The 14685-nt window shown below is 39.3% G+C and overlaps 2 protein-coding genes across 2 annotated transcripts; both read left to right on the top strand.

Moving 5' to 3' along the window:
• Positions 1-1340: 1340 nt before the first annotated feature.
• Positions 1341-6182, top strand: LOC132984515 (pannexin-1-like). The gene is made up of 5 exons (XM_061051402.1): positions 1341-1736; positions 3147-3268; positions 3589-3788; positions 4531-5032; positions 5143-6182. Exons 1-5 carry the CDS (start codon positions 1556-1558, stop codon positions 5290-5292), a joined length of 1155 nt encoding a protein of 384 aa, XP_060907385.1. The 5' UTR covers positions 1341-1555; the 3' UTR covers positions 5293-6182.
• A 976-nt stretch (positions 6183-7158) lies between these two features.
• Positions 7159-14015, top strand: LOC132984529 (nuclear distribution protein nudE homolog 1-B-like). The gene is made up of 9 exons (XM_061051403.1): positions 7159-7300; positions 7682-7807; positions 7933-8086; positions 8569-8717; positions 8866-9002; positions 10559-10735; positions 10820-10905; positions 11045-11199; positions 12512-14015. The coding sequence occupies exons 2-9, from the start codon at positions 7722-7724 to the stop codon at positions 12603-12605; spliced, it is 1038 nt and encodes a 345-aa protein (XP_060907386.1). The 5' UTR covers positions 7159-7300; positions 7682-7721; the 3' UTR covers positions 12606-14015.
• The last annotated feature ends 670 nt before the right edge of the window (positions 14016-14685 follow it).

Here is a 14685-nt window from a genome sequence, read left to right as displayed (position 1 = left end):
TTGAACGATGGACTGCGTCAAGTTAGCTACATGCTACATCACGTTACTGTCGTAGTTAAACACCAACATTATTGAGGATTTAACAAGTTAGCGAACAGGACTGATAGCTACCTGTTTAACTAATTGAAGCGAAACAGCTGGTTGGAGCTAGCATTGAATTTAAGCTAGCCGCAGGTACAATTTGTTCGTTCAAATATATACTTGCTGAACGTTTCCTACACATGCTACAGTTCTCCTGCTAGTAACATTATTATTTTTGTAGCTCGCAATGATATGTTTTCGAAATAGTTAGTTGTTTTGCTACCTTGAAAGGTCTCCTCTGTCACATCTTTCTCACAGCACTGTTCCTCCTGTCTGGCTGCCTAGATACCCGCACCTTTTTGTAACCTACTTCTGCCGGAAAGCGCGCGAGGCTGTCGCAAAATGTTATTGTTGTATCTGGTGAACAATGAGCACGTTAAATAGGAGGCTGTTTTACTACCCGAAAAGGTCTCCCCTTTCACATCTTACTTTAAGCAGTGGTCCACTTTTCAAAACACATTCTCCTTTATCTGTCTCCCTAAAACAAAACCCTGCACCTTCTTGTGACCTAATGTTAATTTTGCAAGAAAGCAAGAACAGTTGTCGCAAAAGTTATTATTGAAATGGATTAAGTAATCAATAAATTAGTGAACATTGAGTGTGACTTTGATAATATGGACAGTCTATGGCTGATAGGTTGACCGGGCTATGTTTTAAGATTTTTTTTTTTTTTTTCAAGTTTGAAATTCAATGTAGGCTACTATAATATTGATAATAATAATAATAATAATAATAATAATAAATCTTAAAAACAATTTAGACAGCAGTCCGTAGTTTTGAACGTGATAGTTTTTGGATAGGCTATTGAAAGTAAATCCCTATAATAATTTTAGATAAACACATAGGCATTGGCTTAAAGTAGTCCTACATCTGAAGGTCTAAAATCAGGCCACCACTTTCTTCTTCATTTGAAAAAACACATATAGTCGAATGAAAGACCAAGCAGAACAGTCAATTATAGTCTTGCTATAAAAAAACAATATATATAAATAAATAAAAAATCTGAGTTTAAATTAGCAATTTCTTTCTTTTACTGACAATTTAATTTGAGTGATTATTTTTTTTAGACTATAGGCCTACCAACATCAAAAACTCTCTTCCTAACTTTTTCATATTTGATGAGAAAAAAAATCCCTACAATTGAACAGGTTGAATACATAGAGTGTAAATATTGTTTTAATATTTTTTTGACTTGGCCTACAGTCAGGTAGCGTCCTCTGGTGGCTGTGATGTCGGGGGTACAGTAACGGGACAGCAGGTTGAACCATCAGTCCCAGTCAGGCACTGGTGACTGGAGATGGGTTGTCTATAACAGCTCAGCGTTTCACAACCTTTTCTCACTGGAGAAGTGCTTAATGAATTAAAACCACAGAAGCTTAATTAGATCATTTAAAAAAATATAGTTTGATTTTATCTTATTGTACAGAGACTATATATTCTATCAATTAGACAAGCCCGCTTTTTGTTTCCAGTCATGGCGATTGCCCATGTAGCTACCGAGTACGTTTTTTCCGACTTTTTGTTGAAGGACCCCACGGAGGCCAAGTACAAAGGGATGCGTCTGGAGCTGGCGGTGGACAAAATAGTCACGTTTCTCGCGGTGGGGTTGCCTTTGTTCCTTATCTCGCTCGCTTTTGCTCAAGAGGTGTCAGTTGGTGAGTAATTGAATTATTGCGACTTTATCATCTGATGCTATAATTGTAATCATCATGTAGAATAATGCATTGTTTCTATTCCTCTGCACACACACAAAACTGCTGCAACCCATGTGTTTCAATAATCTCAATAACACAGCAATGTGAAAACCATGAATAGGTGAACCTAAAGAATAAATGACGAGAGGGGTGCGATTACTGAAGAAGGTGTGGTTCAAGTCTCCACCCTTCTGGCTCTCGCATCATGCTCTCATACTGCTGCTGATGGTGATTGTGGTAATTGTTATGGTAACATTTTCTTTAACTGAGCTCATGTAATCAAGTCTTTTTTATTAGTTGGTACCACATGGACTCAAGTCACTGTTAACACGAACATAATATATTCACGTCTATTCGGAAAAACAAGGTATCTACAGCACCATCAGCAACTACAGCTACATAATCTTATTAGATCATAAAGCCCCCCCTGTCTGTTGTGGTTAGCATTATCTGCAAGTATGTCTATTGATGGATCCAATACACAGCGAACCTGGATAGACTGTTTACTGTGCAGCTGCATGACTTGAAGACTAAATAAGTAACCTTTTGAGAGCCATTATTTTTGTTAATCAAAAGAATGCTACGGAAATACCGGTCCAATAGAAACTAAGCAGATAAATATATCCATTTGCACCTGTGTGAATGCTTTATATGTGAAAACATTGACTTCTTTAAATTATAGCGTTTTTTATTAATACAAAAAAATGATGAAATCTATCAATCTTTATTTGTATAACTCTTATTTACTCTTTATTTGTATAGTTGAACTCTCTGATGTTCTTTGCTTTGGACTAAAGTGTCAGCTAAATTAAACTGTATCACTGTAACATTGTAACTTCCCTAATAAAGTTATTCCTGAAGGGGTTAACAATAGGCTACATGTTGCTTGTAATGTTTTTTTTTCTATTGCTTGCAATTTATTTATGTAAATTGTGCTGGTCAGTTTAGAGAATAGGCTTTCCCACATTGTGTCAGACCATTGCTAATTGCTCCAACACAAACTGAAGTTTGATTTCCTTTATGTAGCATTTACTTTACAGCTACTTACTGATATGTTTATTGAGTTAAATGGTACTTTACGTACAAAATTAAAATACTTTACTGAGACTGTGCCTATATCATTCTGTGTTATTAACATACCAGTCCTTGTGCTGCTTTAATTATCTATTGACTATCTGGGTCATTTGCTCATTTGCAAATTGTCCATGCCTGACTGAACCTTCCATACACCCTATACACATATAGGGGAAGGCGTCCTGAAAACAGAGTGCAGAGCAGAGAGGGCTGACAGTTTTCAAAGTGTATGTTTCTTTTTGCTCAATCACTAAAACACCTGTGGGCACTGATTCATTATTTCCCTTTTTCAATCAGGTACTCAGATCAGCTGCTTCGCCCCCACCAACTTCTCTTGGAGACAGGCTGCATATGTGGATTCATTTTGTTGGGCAGCTGTACAGCAACAAGCTGACAGTTCACCACTATGGCTGCACAAGGTACACCTCCACCCCCACCCCCAACATTGCCTGGGAAGCCTCAGTGCTGACAATGGAATTTCATGGGTTTGGGGTATTGGGAGTTTTTTCTTTTAAGACTTAATAAAGCGGGTTTATGACCAGTATGGTTTAATTAAGGAATGATCATAATAAGTCCATAGGTTTTCTTAATGAAGGGATCAAAGGACGTGGTGATTAACTGTTTGAATTCGCTATAGATTTGCATTGACCTACTGTATATCAACTATAATCATGTCTGTGTTTTTAATTATTCCTTTGATCAACAAGGTAGGTTTCCTCTGATCTGTTTCCTCCCTCAGTTCTTTCCATACATCCTGCTCTTACTGGCCATCCTCTTATACATCCCGGCCCTGCTCTGGCGTTTCACTGCAGCCCCGCACCTCTCCTCGGATCTTAACTTCATCATGGAGGAATTGGATCGCTTTTATAATCGTGCCATCAGACTAGCCAAGAATCTAGCATCCTTAGACAACAAAGATGCACCTGAGGACACCCAGAGGTAAGTACCCTTTTATCACCAGCCACCTGCAGATCTAATCCATCATTGGGCCTTGTTCGACAATTTGACTGTATGAAAAAAACATTTGTTCCCCCACCCCCATACATAGATAGATACAGTATATAGTGTTCTGTACACATAAGAAGAAGATGGGCCCGCACACTTGCTCAAATGCCACAAATTGATCACAACGTTTCAACCAGAGGTCTTCTTCAGGTGATCATTTTTATCTGGTTAAAACGTTGTGATCAATTCAAAATTTTTGTGGCATTTGAGCAAGTGTGCGGGCCTATCTTCTTCTTAAGTGTGCTGGTTTTGCACTGCCCTGCACCTAAGTGATACGATATAACTACCTCCTTTTTCAATAATACAAACATAGCCATTTGTAAGACAAGAGCTGTTTTCACAAAACCTTGTAAAATCAGAAAAATTCAAAACATGCTCTACATACAAAAACAATAACACAATTGGGCTTTAATTTAGATTATTTAAGATAAGGTCAGTGAATGAGAGGCCTTTGTTTTGTGAAGCATTCATCTGTCTGAGGTCAAATAATATCTCTGCACTGGTAAAGGGGAGTGTTTGGGTCACTTGTAAGAAAACGATTTGCGCAGATTTTTTTGAGCAGATCTTCCTGTTATTGTGAGCGACTGTACTTCTTGCTAATTTCTAATAGGATACTTTGGCTTTTGGATCCTTTTACACCTCATGCTAAATGCCCCTGTGCCTTTTTGTGCTGCAGCGCTTTGGACCTAACAGAGGGTTGCTTCAAATACCCTTTAGTGGAGCAGTATCTCAAGACCAAGCGCTTCTCCCACTGCCTGGTGGTCAAGTATCTAGTATGTCGGAGCCTGACTCTGCTGATCCTGCTGCTGGCCTGCATCTATCTCGGCTACTACATCCGCCTGGCCTCTCTCACTGATGAGTTTCCATGTGACCTGCGTACAGGGGTGCTCAAGAATGACAGTATGGTGCCAGCCGCTGTGCAGTGTAAGCTTGTGGCGGTGGGTGTATTCCGGCTGCTCAGCTACATTAACCTGGGGGTGTATGTGCTTCTTGTTCCGCTGGTGGTGTATGCTGCTCTTGGACCAGCTCACCAGAGCTCTGGTTTTCTTCGGCCATACGAGCTACTGCCGGGCTTCGGTGCTCTGGGTGTTGTCACACCTGTTTACAACGACCTCAGTATCTATCTGCTGTTCCTGGAGGAGAACCTGAGCGAACTCAAGTCATTCAAGTGCCTGCAGGTGGGTCACAGCAAAAATATGCCGTCTGTCAAGTATATTGGTTACAAGGTGTCACTTAAGTCTTCTGCTGTTTCTACTTTGAAAACTATGTTGCCTGTGTTTTTTCAAAGGTGCTCGAGTTGTTGCAAGAGGCTGGAGATGAGGGGTTTGACACCATGTGCCTCCTGCGGACTCTGGGTCAGGTGAAGACTGACGTGTTGGACAGTAAGAAGACGTGCTCACGCAAGAACAACAAAGGAACTACTAAAGCTGAAGAATAGTCCCTCTGAGGTCAGGAGGAACCTTTTTGACTATAAAGCTGAAGTTAAACAAAGTCATTATGTGTCATGTTAACCTTCAGTGTGTTTTATTTTACTCAAGATATCTCTGCCTCACTACTCGTGAATGAATAGCTGGCCTGATGAGGATAGGCCTACTGTTATTGTGGAAAAGAAGAAATGAGATAGATGTACTGTAAGCACCTACCTTAGTCTGAATTTGTGTTGGCAGAATACAGGGGGATACTTAATTGCAGTTATATAGTTTGGCCAGTGAACCCTTTACCTCTCAGATGTTTAATTTTTTTGTGTGAAAACGTGACAAGTATATAGGCCTGAAGTGATATGCTGCTAACTCCTGACCTTTTATCCTTTTATTTATTTAAAAGAAAGATGAAAATCCTGTTTCTGTTTTTTTTTCTGGATGGAATATATTGTTTTCCTCAGTATTCTAAATTACCACCCGCACTGAAACATCATTTTAGGTACAAGCCATGTTAAAATGAAACTGTTAATTAATTTTTTAGGTGTAAGAGTTTATTTTTTTGCCCTTTAAGAATGAGTGAAGTTGAATTTTCTGAATATAGAATTGAGGTGTACTGAGAGTTGAGTCTGGGTAATAAAGACGTAGCGATTGGAGCAAGTTTTTTCTACTTTCAATTTAGGAATGAAGCAGACAGGGATGGTTAGGGATGGCAAGAACCCCTAGAGCGACTTTGTCCAGATTTTCTGATTGTTTGTCTGCAAATGGCTTTTGAAAACCGCTGTTCACTGTTTATTCATGTCGATAGTTAAGAAGGCCATGGGTTTTCTGAACTGATGGAATGATAATGCTCTGCATTTTCTGACAAAGATGAATGAATATTCTTGAGGAGAATAAATTGTTTTTTTAAGTATTTGAACCCTATGTATTTTATTATGGGGACTTTGATTTCCCTACTAATTAAAAAAAAAAGAATGAGCTACTAATTACATGAAATCACACACACACACACACACACTCTCTCTCTCTCACACACACACACACACACACACACACCACCCACACACACACACACACACACACACACACACACGTATTTCTCCCTCCTGCTCCACTAGGGCCTAGTCGACTTCGGCTTTTATCTAATCATCATTTTTAATCATGCATCGACCACACGTAAGTTATTGTACAGATACGTAAACTCTATGTCAATCTACTGAGTCCAATATACTGCGATAAACAAAAAAAAAATCGAAAAAAATGTCCTTCATAAAATGTAACCTAAAAAGTTCATACTTAATTGATTATGAATTGAGCTAAGCTATGGTCTATGTACACTTTTGTCGCAGTGCAGTAGGCTATAAGATAGTAGCCTATTTCTATCTTCTTTATCATGGACACTTTTGTGTAAATTAGTCTCGGACTATGGAGGACGAGATCTGACAGAAGTATAAATAAATGTATAAATAAATTTAAGACATTTAATTATTTATGTCCAATTTATTTACCAGTTTTTATTTATTTATTCACGCATTTAATTATTTATTTATTCATTATTTTATTTATTTATTCCAGTATTTATTTATTTATTTATTTATACTTCTGTCAGATCTCGTCCTCCATATCGGACGGGCTTTCATTTGGCTCACAATATGATCATAAAAAATCTTCCTTGGAGACTTACCAATAATAAATGCAAGACAACAACTGCAGTGAAAATGGTCACTTCAAAAAAGAAGATAGAAGCGGTTGGGTTGGTTGTTGGGGTCCTCCTTCAGAGGCTTTAAGTTTTTTGAGGGCTGTGATTGGACAATATTTTAACAGCGTCATCTCCACTCGTCCAATTGCGATGGAGAATCGCAGGTTCGTTTGGATTTGGATTGGGTCAAACCCTTCCTGAGGTGAACGTAACGAGAGATTAGTTTCAGCATTACCATACGTCGGCTGTTGCTCAAATTTAGAAACAATTGTCGTACCTACAAACACTCACATCTCTAAGGAATGTTTTAATCATTTATTTTTAAGCAGGTGAGTTTGTGTGTTTTCTGTTTTACACAGTGTGTGGAGGAGATAACAGAATGTGGCCGAGTCGCTTAGCCAGCTAGCTCTACTAGCTTAGCTAAAAGGCTAAGCCATTGTATACACTTTTCCGACACCGCTTGAAAAGTAACACACGCGTCAATTTTCATCTTATTTTTCTCGTACCGGATGAAAATAAATGAAAGCACAAGTATATGTTGGTAAATCACATGTCAGATATTGACAACACGTATTATGGACAATGCGCAGTGGACTAACGCTAGCTGACCTAGTTAGCATTCAAAGACCTTAGTTTTGATGGGAAGTTTGCCTGTTTACTCGTGGCAGATCAGGACAGGGTTTAAAGCTATGCTGTGTTTCATTTTGCAGTTTGACCCCCCCCCCCCCCCCATCCTTAATAGTAGCAGACATGGTTGAACCAGCAACACGCATGTTTGCATCATTAGAAGAAGAGCTGGGCTTCTGGAAGGAGCAGGCAGAGAGACATCATCAAAGGTAACATTGTGCATAACTACTCTTATTGGCATCCATTGGTACATACTGTATAGTGGCAACTATGATAACAACCATAGCTTTGCACATGGTAAACAACGTGGGCTCTTGTGTTGTTTTGTCCTCAGGGCTGAAGAGGCTCAGGAGGAGCTGCAGGAGTTTCAGCAAATGAGTCGAGACTACGAAGCAGAACTGGAAACCGAGCTGAAGCAGTGTGAAAGTCGAAACAAAGAGCTGCTTTTAGACAACAACAGACTCCGCATAGAACTGGAGAGCATAAAGGTAGAGCACCTTGAATATAAATGGACCCCTGCCCCCGCAGAACAAGACAAGATCTGGTGCTCCAGTTAGTTGCCGGTCCCTCAGTCAGACACAAACAAACACTGATGATGTTGCTGGTCCCTCAGTCAGACACAAACAAACACTGATGATGTTGCTGGTCCCTCAGTCAGACACAAACAAACACAGACTGCCTTAAACCAACCCAAATTCACAAGAATGCCACATGGAAAATTTCGACCTAGCTACGAGGCAGCTGACTTCTATTTTTGTTCAGCAGTCCATGGGGAAAAGAACATTAATAGAGGAGGTGTATGCAGGGTTGTGTTATAAACCCCTGATTGCTTGAAGGTTGTTTGTGATGAGAAGGAGAAATGATCAAAAATGACACATCCTTTTGTTTAAATGTTGTGGAGGGTTAGTTGATACAAAGGTGTAAAGCTGCCATTGTAAATGTTGAATTTGATCTCTGTGTGCTGTTTTAGGAGAAATTTGAGGCTCAGCATTCGGATGCTTTTAGACACATCACCACGTTAGAGGAAGATCTGGCACAAACTACAGCAGTGAGAGATCACCTGCAGAAATACATCAGAGAGCTGGAGCAATCCAACGATGACCTGGAAAGGACCAAAAGGTCAGTGTCTTAGAGGTCTTATGTAATTATCTCATTGGCTGCATCATGCAATGACAAACTAACTGTCTAACTCTGACTTTAGCACACATAGACACACAAAGTCGCTCGGATACTAAACTTTTACCGTCTGATGCTCTTCTTGTCCCAGGGCTACCATCATGTCACTGGAGGACTTTGAGCAGCGGATGAACCACGTCATTGAGAGAAACGCCTTCCTGGAGAGTGAATTGGATGAGAAAGAGAACCTGCTGGAGTCTGTTCAGAGGCTCAAGGATGAAGCCAGAGGTGAACACACTAACACACACACAGACTATAGCTTCTCAAGTTTTAAGTAATTGCTGATTGAAGCTTGGTTTTTAATACCTTTTCATCCAGTTTCTGATCTATTGGTATTGGTATTCTAGTATTTTTTATTGCTAATGTAAAGGGGGATTTTAAGGGCTGTAACTGTATTTTTAAGTTCTTAGTTAATTTAATGCTAATCAAATATACCAACAAACTTTTGACTTTGTTTTCCCCTCCTTCCAGACTCGTTTTGTTTTTGTATAATGGTAGACAAATCTACTCAGAGGGCTAAACCTTACTAAAGTGTAGTTATTCATCACAGCTACTATCAAATTTGCTTGTATTGCCAATACCAGAGCCCTACGGGGTATACTGCATGTGTTTTCAACACACCAAGTGTAGCTTTTGGTTGCCTGGCTTCAATAGACAGAACAAACAAGATCAAACTGAATACTCACACGAGGCTGGTTATCAACCTGATCAATGAACTCAGGAGTTGTGTGAGGGCATTCACATGATAGGGTTGGTTTCAACTTCAAATAACCTATAAGGATCAAGAATGAGTCTGCTGACAGGAGATTTTCATATTTTACAAACTCCGAGAAAACTATATCTTTATACAGACTGCTGTTTTACGCACCTGTATCGATATGCCTTCCATCTGATAGTTGCTGAGGCGTTATGGGGGTACCATGTGATCTCCTCTCTATACCTTTACAGCACTGTAGCTGCACTGCAGCAACACATTTAGGGAGAACTTGCAGAAAAGAAATCCCTGACTGTGAATGTGAAAATGAATTTGTATATTACTTTACAATCATTAGTGCACAAAAGATCTGAATGTAAGAACTCCAGACGCTTTCATTAAATCAAAGTGTTTACAGGTCTCTCTCCTTTCCCCCCTCTCAACAGTAGCTCACAGACCTCTGATTGGTCAGTAGTATCTAAAAGTCATCCAATGGTAGATGAGCTGATTTTAAATTTAGAGTGTGACATTGATGGTAGAGCCAGTCAATGACGAGACAAGTCAGACCTTTTTTTTGCCTCTACCCTTTCCTGCGTCTGCTAAACCAAAACAGCAGTTTAACACCTAACTGGGCCAGGGTAGATAAGGGGGAAACAATACAATCATAACATCTACAGTGTGTGTTTTTAAAGGACATATACTTTTGTATTTTGAGTTGAAACAGTTTCTCACAAAAAGAAAACGGTAAACTGGAATTAATATTGTTAGCTTTATGCTAGTGTCATCTATTTTTAAATTCTGGTATTGTGACAAACCTATGGACCAATTTCCTCTGTACATTATGTGTATGCTGGCAGTCAGCTTGCGTTGTGTTACAAGTTTAGTTGTTTAGAAAATGTTTTTACTGCTAAAGGATTGTTTACTTTGAATGTATGTATGCACTTCACTTCAAAGCTGTCTTGACTTCATGGATTCCCTTTTTCTCAGTAGTTTAATGTCACTCCATTGTCTTTTTTAATAATACACACAATGATTTTTTTGTCATTACAAAAAGCTGACATGTAGTATACCTGTGTTTTGTTTTTGTCAGATCTTCGGCAGGAGCTGGCTGTACGCCACAAGGAAAGACGGCCGTCCAGCAGCCTGGGCAAAGACACAGATCGATTAGATCTAACATGCCCCTCAGCTGCTAACTCATCCATCCCCGTCACACCCTCCAAACCCATCAGCTCATTTGCCACGCCCCCTGCTTCCAGTATCAGACGAGGTAAAACTTTGACGATGGTGATATTAACTATGCCTCAACATACTATATAAAAGTGTTTGGCTGCTAACATCTGTTGTGTTTTAGGTGATGGATTAACTGGGACTCCTCTTACTACGTCTGCTAGAATATCTGCACTCAACATCGTTGGGGAGCTGCTAAGAAAAGTTGGAGTAAGAGTTTTTAAATGATATCTGTACAGTTCCCATTGAAGACAAAGTTTACAGATGACTGTGCTTTCACTGCTACACATTTGGATTTTCCATGTAACACCTGATTGATTTTTCTTTTTTCTTTTGGCTTACCCAACAGAATCTGGAGTCAAAGTTGGCGTCCTGTAGAGACTTTGTATATGACACTTCAGTCAGCAGACCAGCACTTCCAGCAGCCACAGGTAGTCCGTCTTGTATAGAAGGAGGCGCTGACAACCACGCTACCAGCATGAGCCCCCCTCCTCAATTTGACAGGTGAGGGGAAAAAACTGCTGTGGTTTTCTTTATTCCTCATAGTTACTGAATATTTGAACTCATAAGGTTTTAATGGCGCAGCATTTCTAACTGTTTGCAACTAGGGCTGGGAATCTTATTCAGAATCTATTTTTGATTCTGGATTCATGATCCAAAGTCTATTTTTGAATTAGTACATACTTCAGGATCTAATCCAGTTATCTGTGAGACTGGCTGAATTTCTTGCTGCTCTATTTGGCATTCTACTGAGTTAAAGAGCTAGCCTTAGCATGTAGCAGGGAGTGACTGATTAGCCAAAAAAAAAATACATTTTTGAAAGTTATGACTCTATTTAAAGGTTCTATATGTAACTTTTTACATGTATAAATCGTTTCTATCGCCCATTAATAAGTGAACGGTTAACTGATGTGAAAAAGTAGATGTTCACTGTCTATCTGTGTTGCCTGTAAAACATTTTTCCCCGGGTCGTATTTTCCGCAAAAGCTCCAGGAAGTGACATTTTATGCGCGTTCTCAACATCCTCCTCACTTCGCTCCGCTTACAGAGATCAACATAACAAACTCATCACACACTCCTGCTCTCAGCCAGTGCCTGCAGAGACTGTCATTTGTAGGATGAAGAATGAATACAGACACACAGACTCCTTCACAGACTTTCACGTGTATGACCACTTACCTCCTCTGTAAACATTATGCCGGTAAATATCCAGTGTTTCACGGGCGATGATGATGATGCTCGTTTGTGTACGTACGAGCACGCGAGGGAGAGCGAGCAACAGATTACTGGTGCAGTTCACCTAACGGCCATGCAGTGTCGCTACAAACGCAGTATTTTTGAAAGTTACATATAGCTCCTTTAAAATCTCAGAAGATAAGAATCTCAATTTTTTTCATAAATAAATATTTACCCACCTCTATTTGCAAATGAAATAAGTACAAAGTTATGAAACTACACTAACTTGGAATGAATTATCATATGATATGTTAAGCAACATTTGAACAGAATGTTAATGTTTGATTCATGAGCATCCAGCACTTTACAAACATGCTGTTATTTCATGAAATGAGGAAGTTGGCAAGAGTATGAGATGAGTAACTGAAATTGTCAAAATGGGAAACAGAAATCTGCTCTTTCAACTTGAGCTGTGTTCTTATTGTTACTTACTTTGTTTCATATTTAATGTAATATTTTAGATGTTTAGTCTATTTGTAAGGACCATAGTAAGTTACCTTAAAGAATAACTTTAAAGTAAAAGCTTTATTTGAATCTCTGGTCTGCTCATGAGTTAAAATGTTCCCTTTTTGTCTTACAGTTTAGTGAAGCGGTTAGAGTTCGGACCCGCTCCCCCGAGAGGAGTCTCCCAAGGTGCCCAGTCTCCACAGGGAGGGGTGAAGATCCTGCTATGAGAGTAAAAGAAAGGCATCCATGATGCCAACCTCCTGTCCACTCTCCCTCCTTACAGCAATGGGACTTCAAACTGTGCTGTCTTCCCGTGTCGCTACATGTCCTGCTGAACTCTTTGAACGAGAACGCCTCTCTCTCTCTCTCTCTCTTAATTAGCACATGGAATTCTGCCGCCTTAGGCTAGCATCACACCATATCCATCATATGAAGCAGCACTTCAGCGTCTGTAATATCAAGGAATGAAGAGCGTACTGATCACACATTATCCTCTGCTGTGTCTGTTGCACTGTGGTGGGTAGCTTCTTAAAAAATATTACTCAACTTCTGTATCTACTGATTTGCATTTTTGGGTGGATCAAGTCCATCAGGGATCTTAAAGCATGGCCCCTCCGACATAATGTCTTCCTGCAATCTTCCATTTATCATAAGATGGGGACCTCGTATAGAACCAGTGATATGACAGCATCTTATTAAGACGCTGATAAAGGGACCAAAAGGATGGATAGTACAAAATGTGATATGAACAAAGTCTGAACAAAGGTTTGATAGATAGAAACTGATCAACCGTGATAGTAATGGGTTTGTTTTTTTCCACTCTTTTTGTGGCTCTTAAACATGAAAACTTAAATAAGTGTTTTGAAACATTTAACTTTGGGCTTGAATAATGTAGCACAGAGCTACACTGGGAGTGCATTAGAAATAGTTGGTTAAAAAACACGGTACACTTTTCCAGCCTATGCCCCCAACATTTTTGGCTTGGAAGACTCCACTGCTCTTTGCTCTTAAGTGAGAGCAAATGAGTGGATGCCAGGAACTGGTGATAGTATTTTAGCCTTCGCTGCCTTCACCATTGGTATACCTCTTTAGCTTGTAGGCTCTGCTTTGCGGTAGTGATTTGAATAAATTAAATGGGGCATCTATTCCTCCTGCTTCCAGACATCTGGAAATGATGGACTGTTGATTTCTTTCAAGCTGGTTTGATATCGCAGCTATCCAGTTTGACCCTGGTCCTTTCTTTAACACCTTCCTTCTGCCATTAAACAGACTTCTTGTTTCTGCAGACGAGCAATGCTTGTAAATGTCAACATTGGGAATAGAATACGTTTTGTGCCTCGGAGATGAATTGATAATTTGTTATCCTGTTAATTTTATGATCTCATGTTACTAGTAACTTTTCTACAGGTTGTATCTGACTGAAGATGTTAGATTGTTACATGTTCACTACTGAATGTAGAGTAATAATTTTACAAGTGTGAGATCTCCTGACTGCTGCAGGGGGGTTGTGTGTGTTGGAGGGATGGGAGCCAGACAAAGCAATAATAGATTTTATGAAAGTCGTTGAAGATAAGCACAGTACAAAGTATATTTGTGTAGGTATAGAACTGATATCAGATATCCTGTCCTGCCTTTTAGAGACAGATTTTTGAATGGGGGGAATAAGGGTCAATTAAAGTGACTATTGAGTGTTTCCCTGAAATGTTTTCTGGTTAATCCATCACTGTCACTACTGCCGTGCAGCAGTTTATTTCACAAATATTACAGTGCAAATATCAAATCTAAACAGCAGTCATCACTGTATACTTCAAGTGTAGCCTATTTGTAGGAATTAACTTGTGGTTCATGCGTTTTAGGAATAGAGTTCCTGCTTTTTTGTTGTTGTTTGACGTTCAATAACTGACAAGAGTTAACCGAAATAGTTATCCACAAACACTGTGTACTGGGTGTAAGTTTGCAGCACTTTTGCAACTGCTTCTGTATATGGACTTCAAACTGTATGTGCCTGAGATAACCAACTTTTCTCCGACTGTTTTTTTCTATTGACTGAACAGGTGATGGTAATGTTTTGTTGTGATGATTCCAGTTTGCTCTCTGCAGTTACTGACAAGGACAGAAACAATAAAAAAGGAATATATATATATGTGTGCTTTTTTTGACATCTTTATTTGTTGTGCAGGTGGTTCACAATAATAGAATAGGTGTTCTGTAAACATGAGTTGATTACATATTTAACTTCATCAAATAAGAATATTTTGGTCGAGGGTGTCTGGGGTAATGTTCAACATGTACAATAAACCTGGACTA

The sequence above is a fragment of the Labrus mixtus genome, chromosome 2 (assembly GCF_963584025.1).
Source record: "Labrus mixtus chromosome 2, fLabMix1.1, whole genome shotgun sequence".
NCBI lineage: Eukaryota > Metazoa > Chordata > Actinopteri > Labriformes > Labridae > Labrus > Labrus mixtus.
Note: the sequence above shows the minus strand (reverse complement) of the source record. Positions and strands in the feature narration are given on the sequence as shown.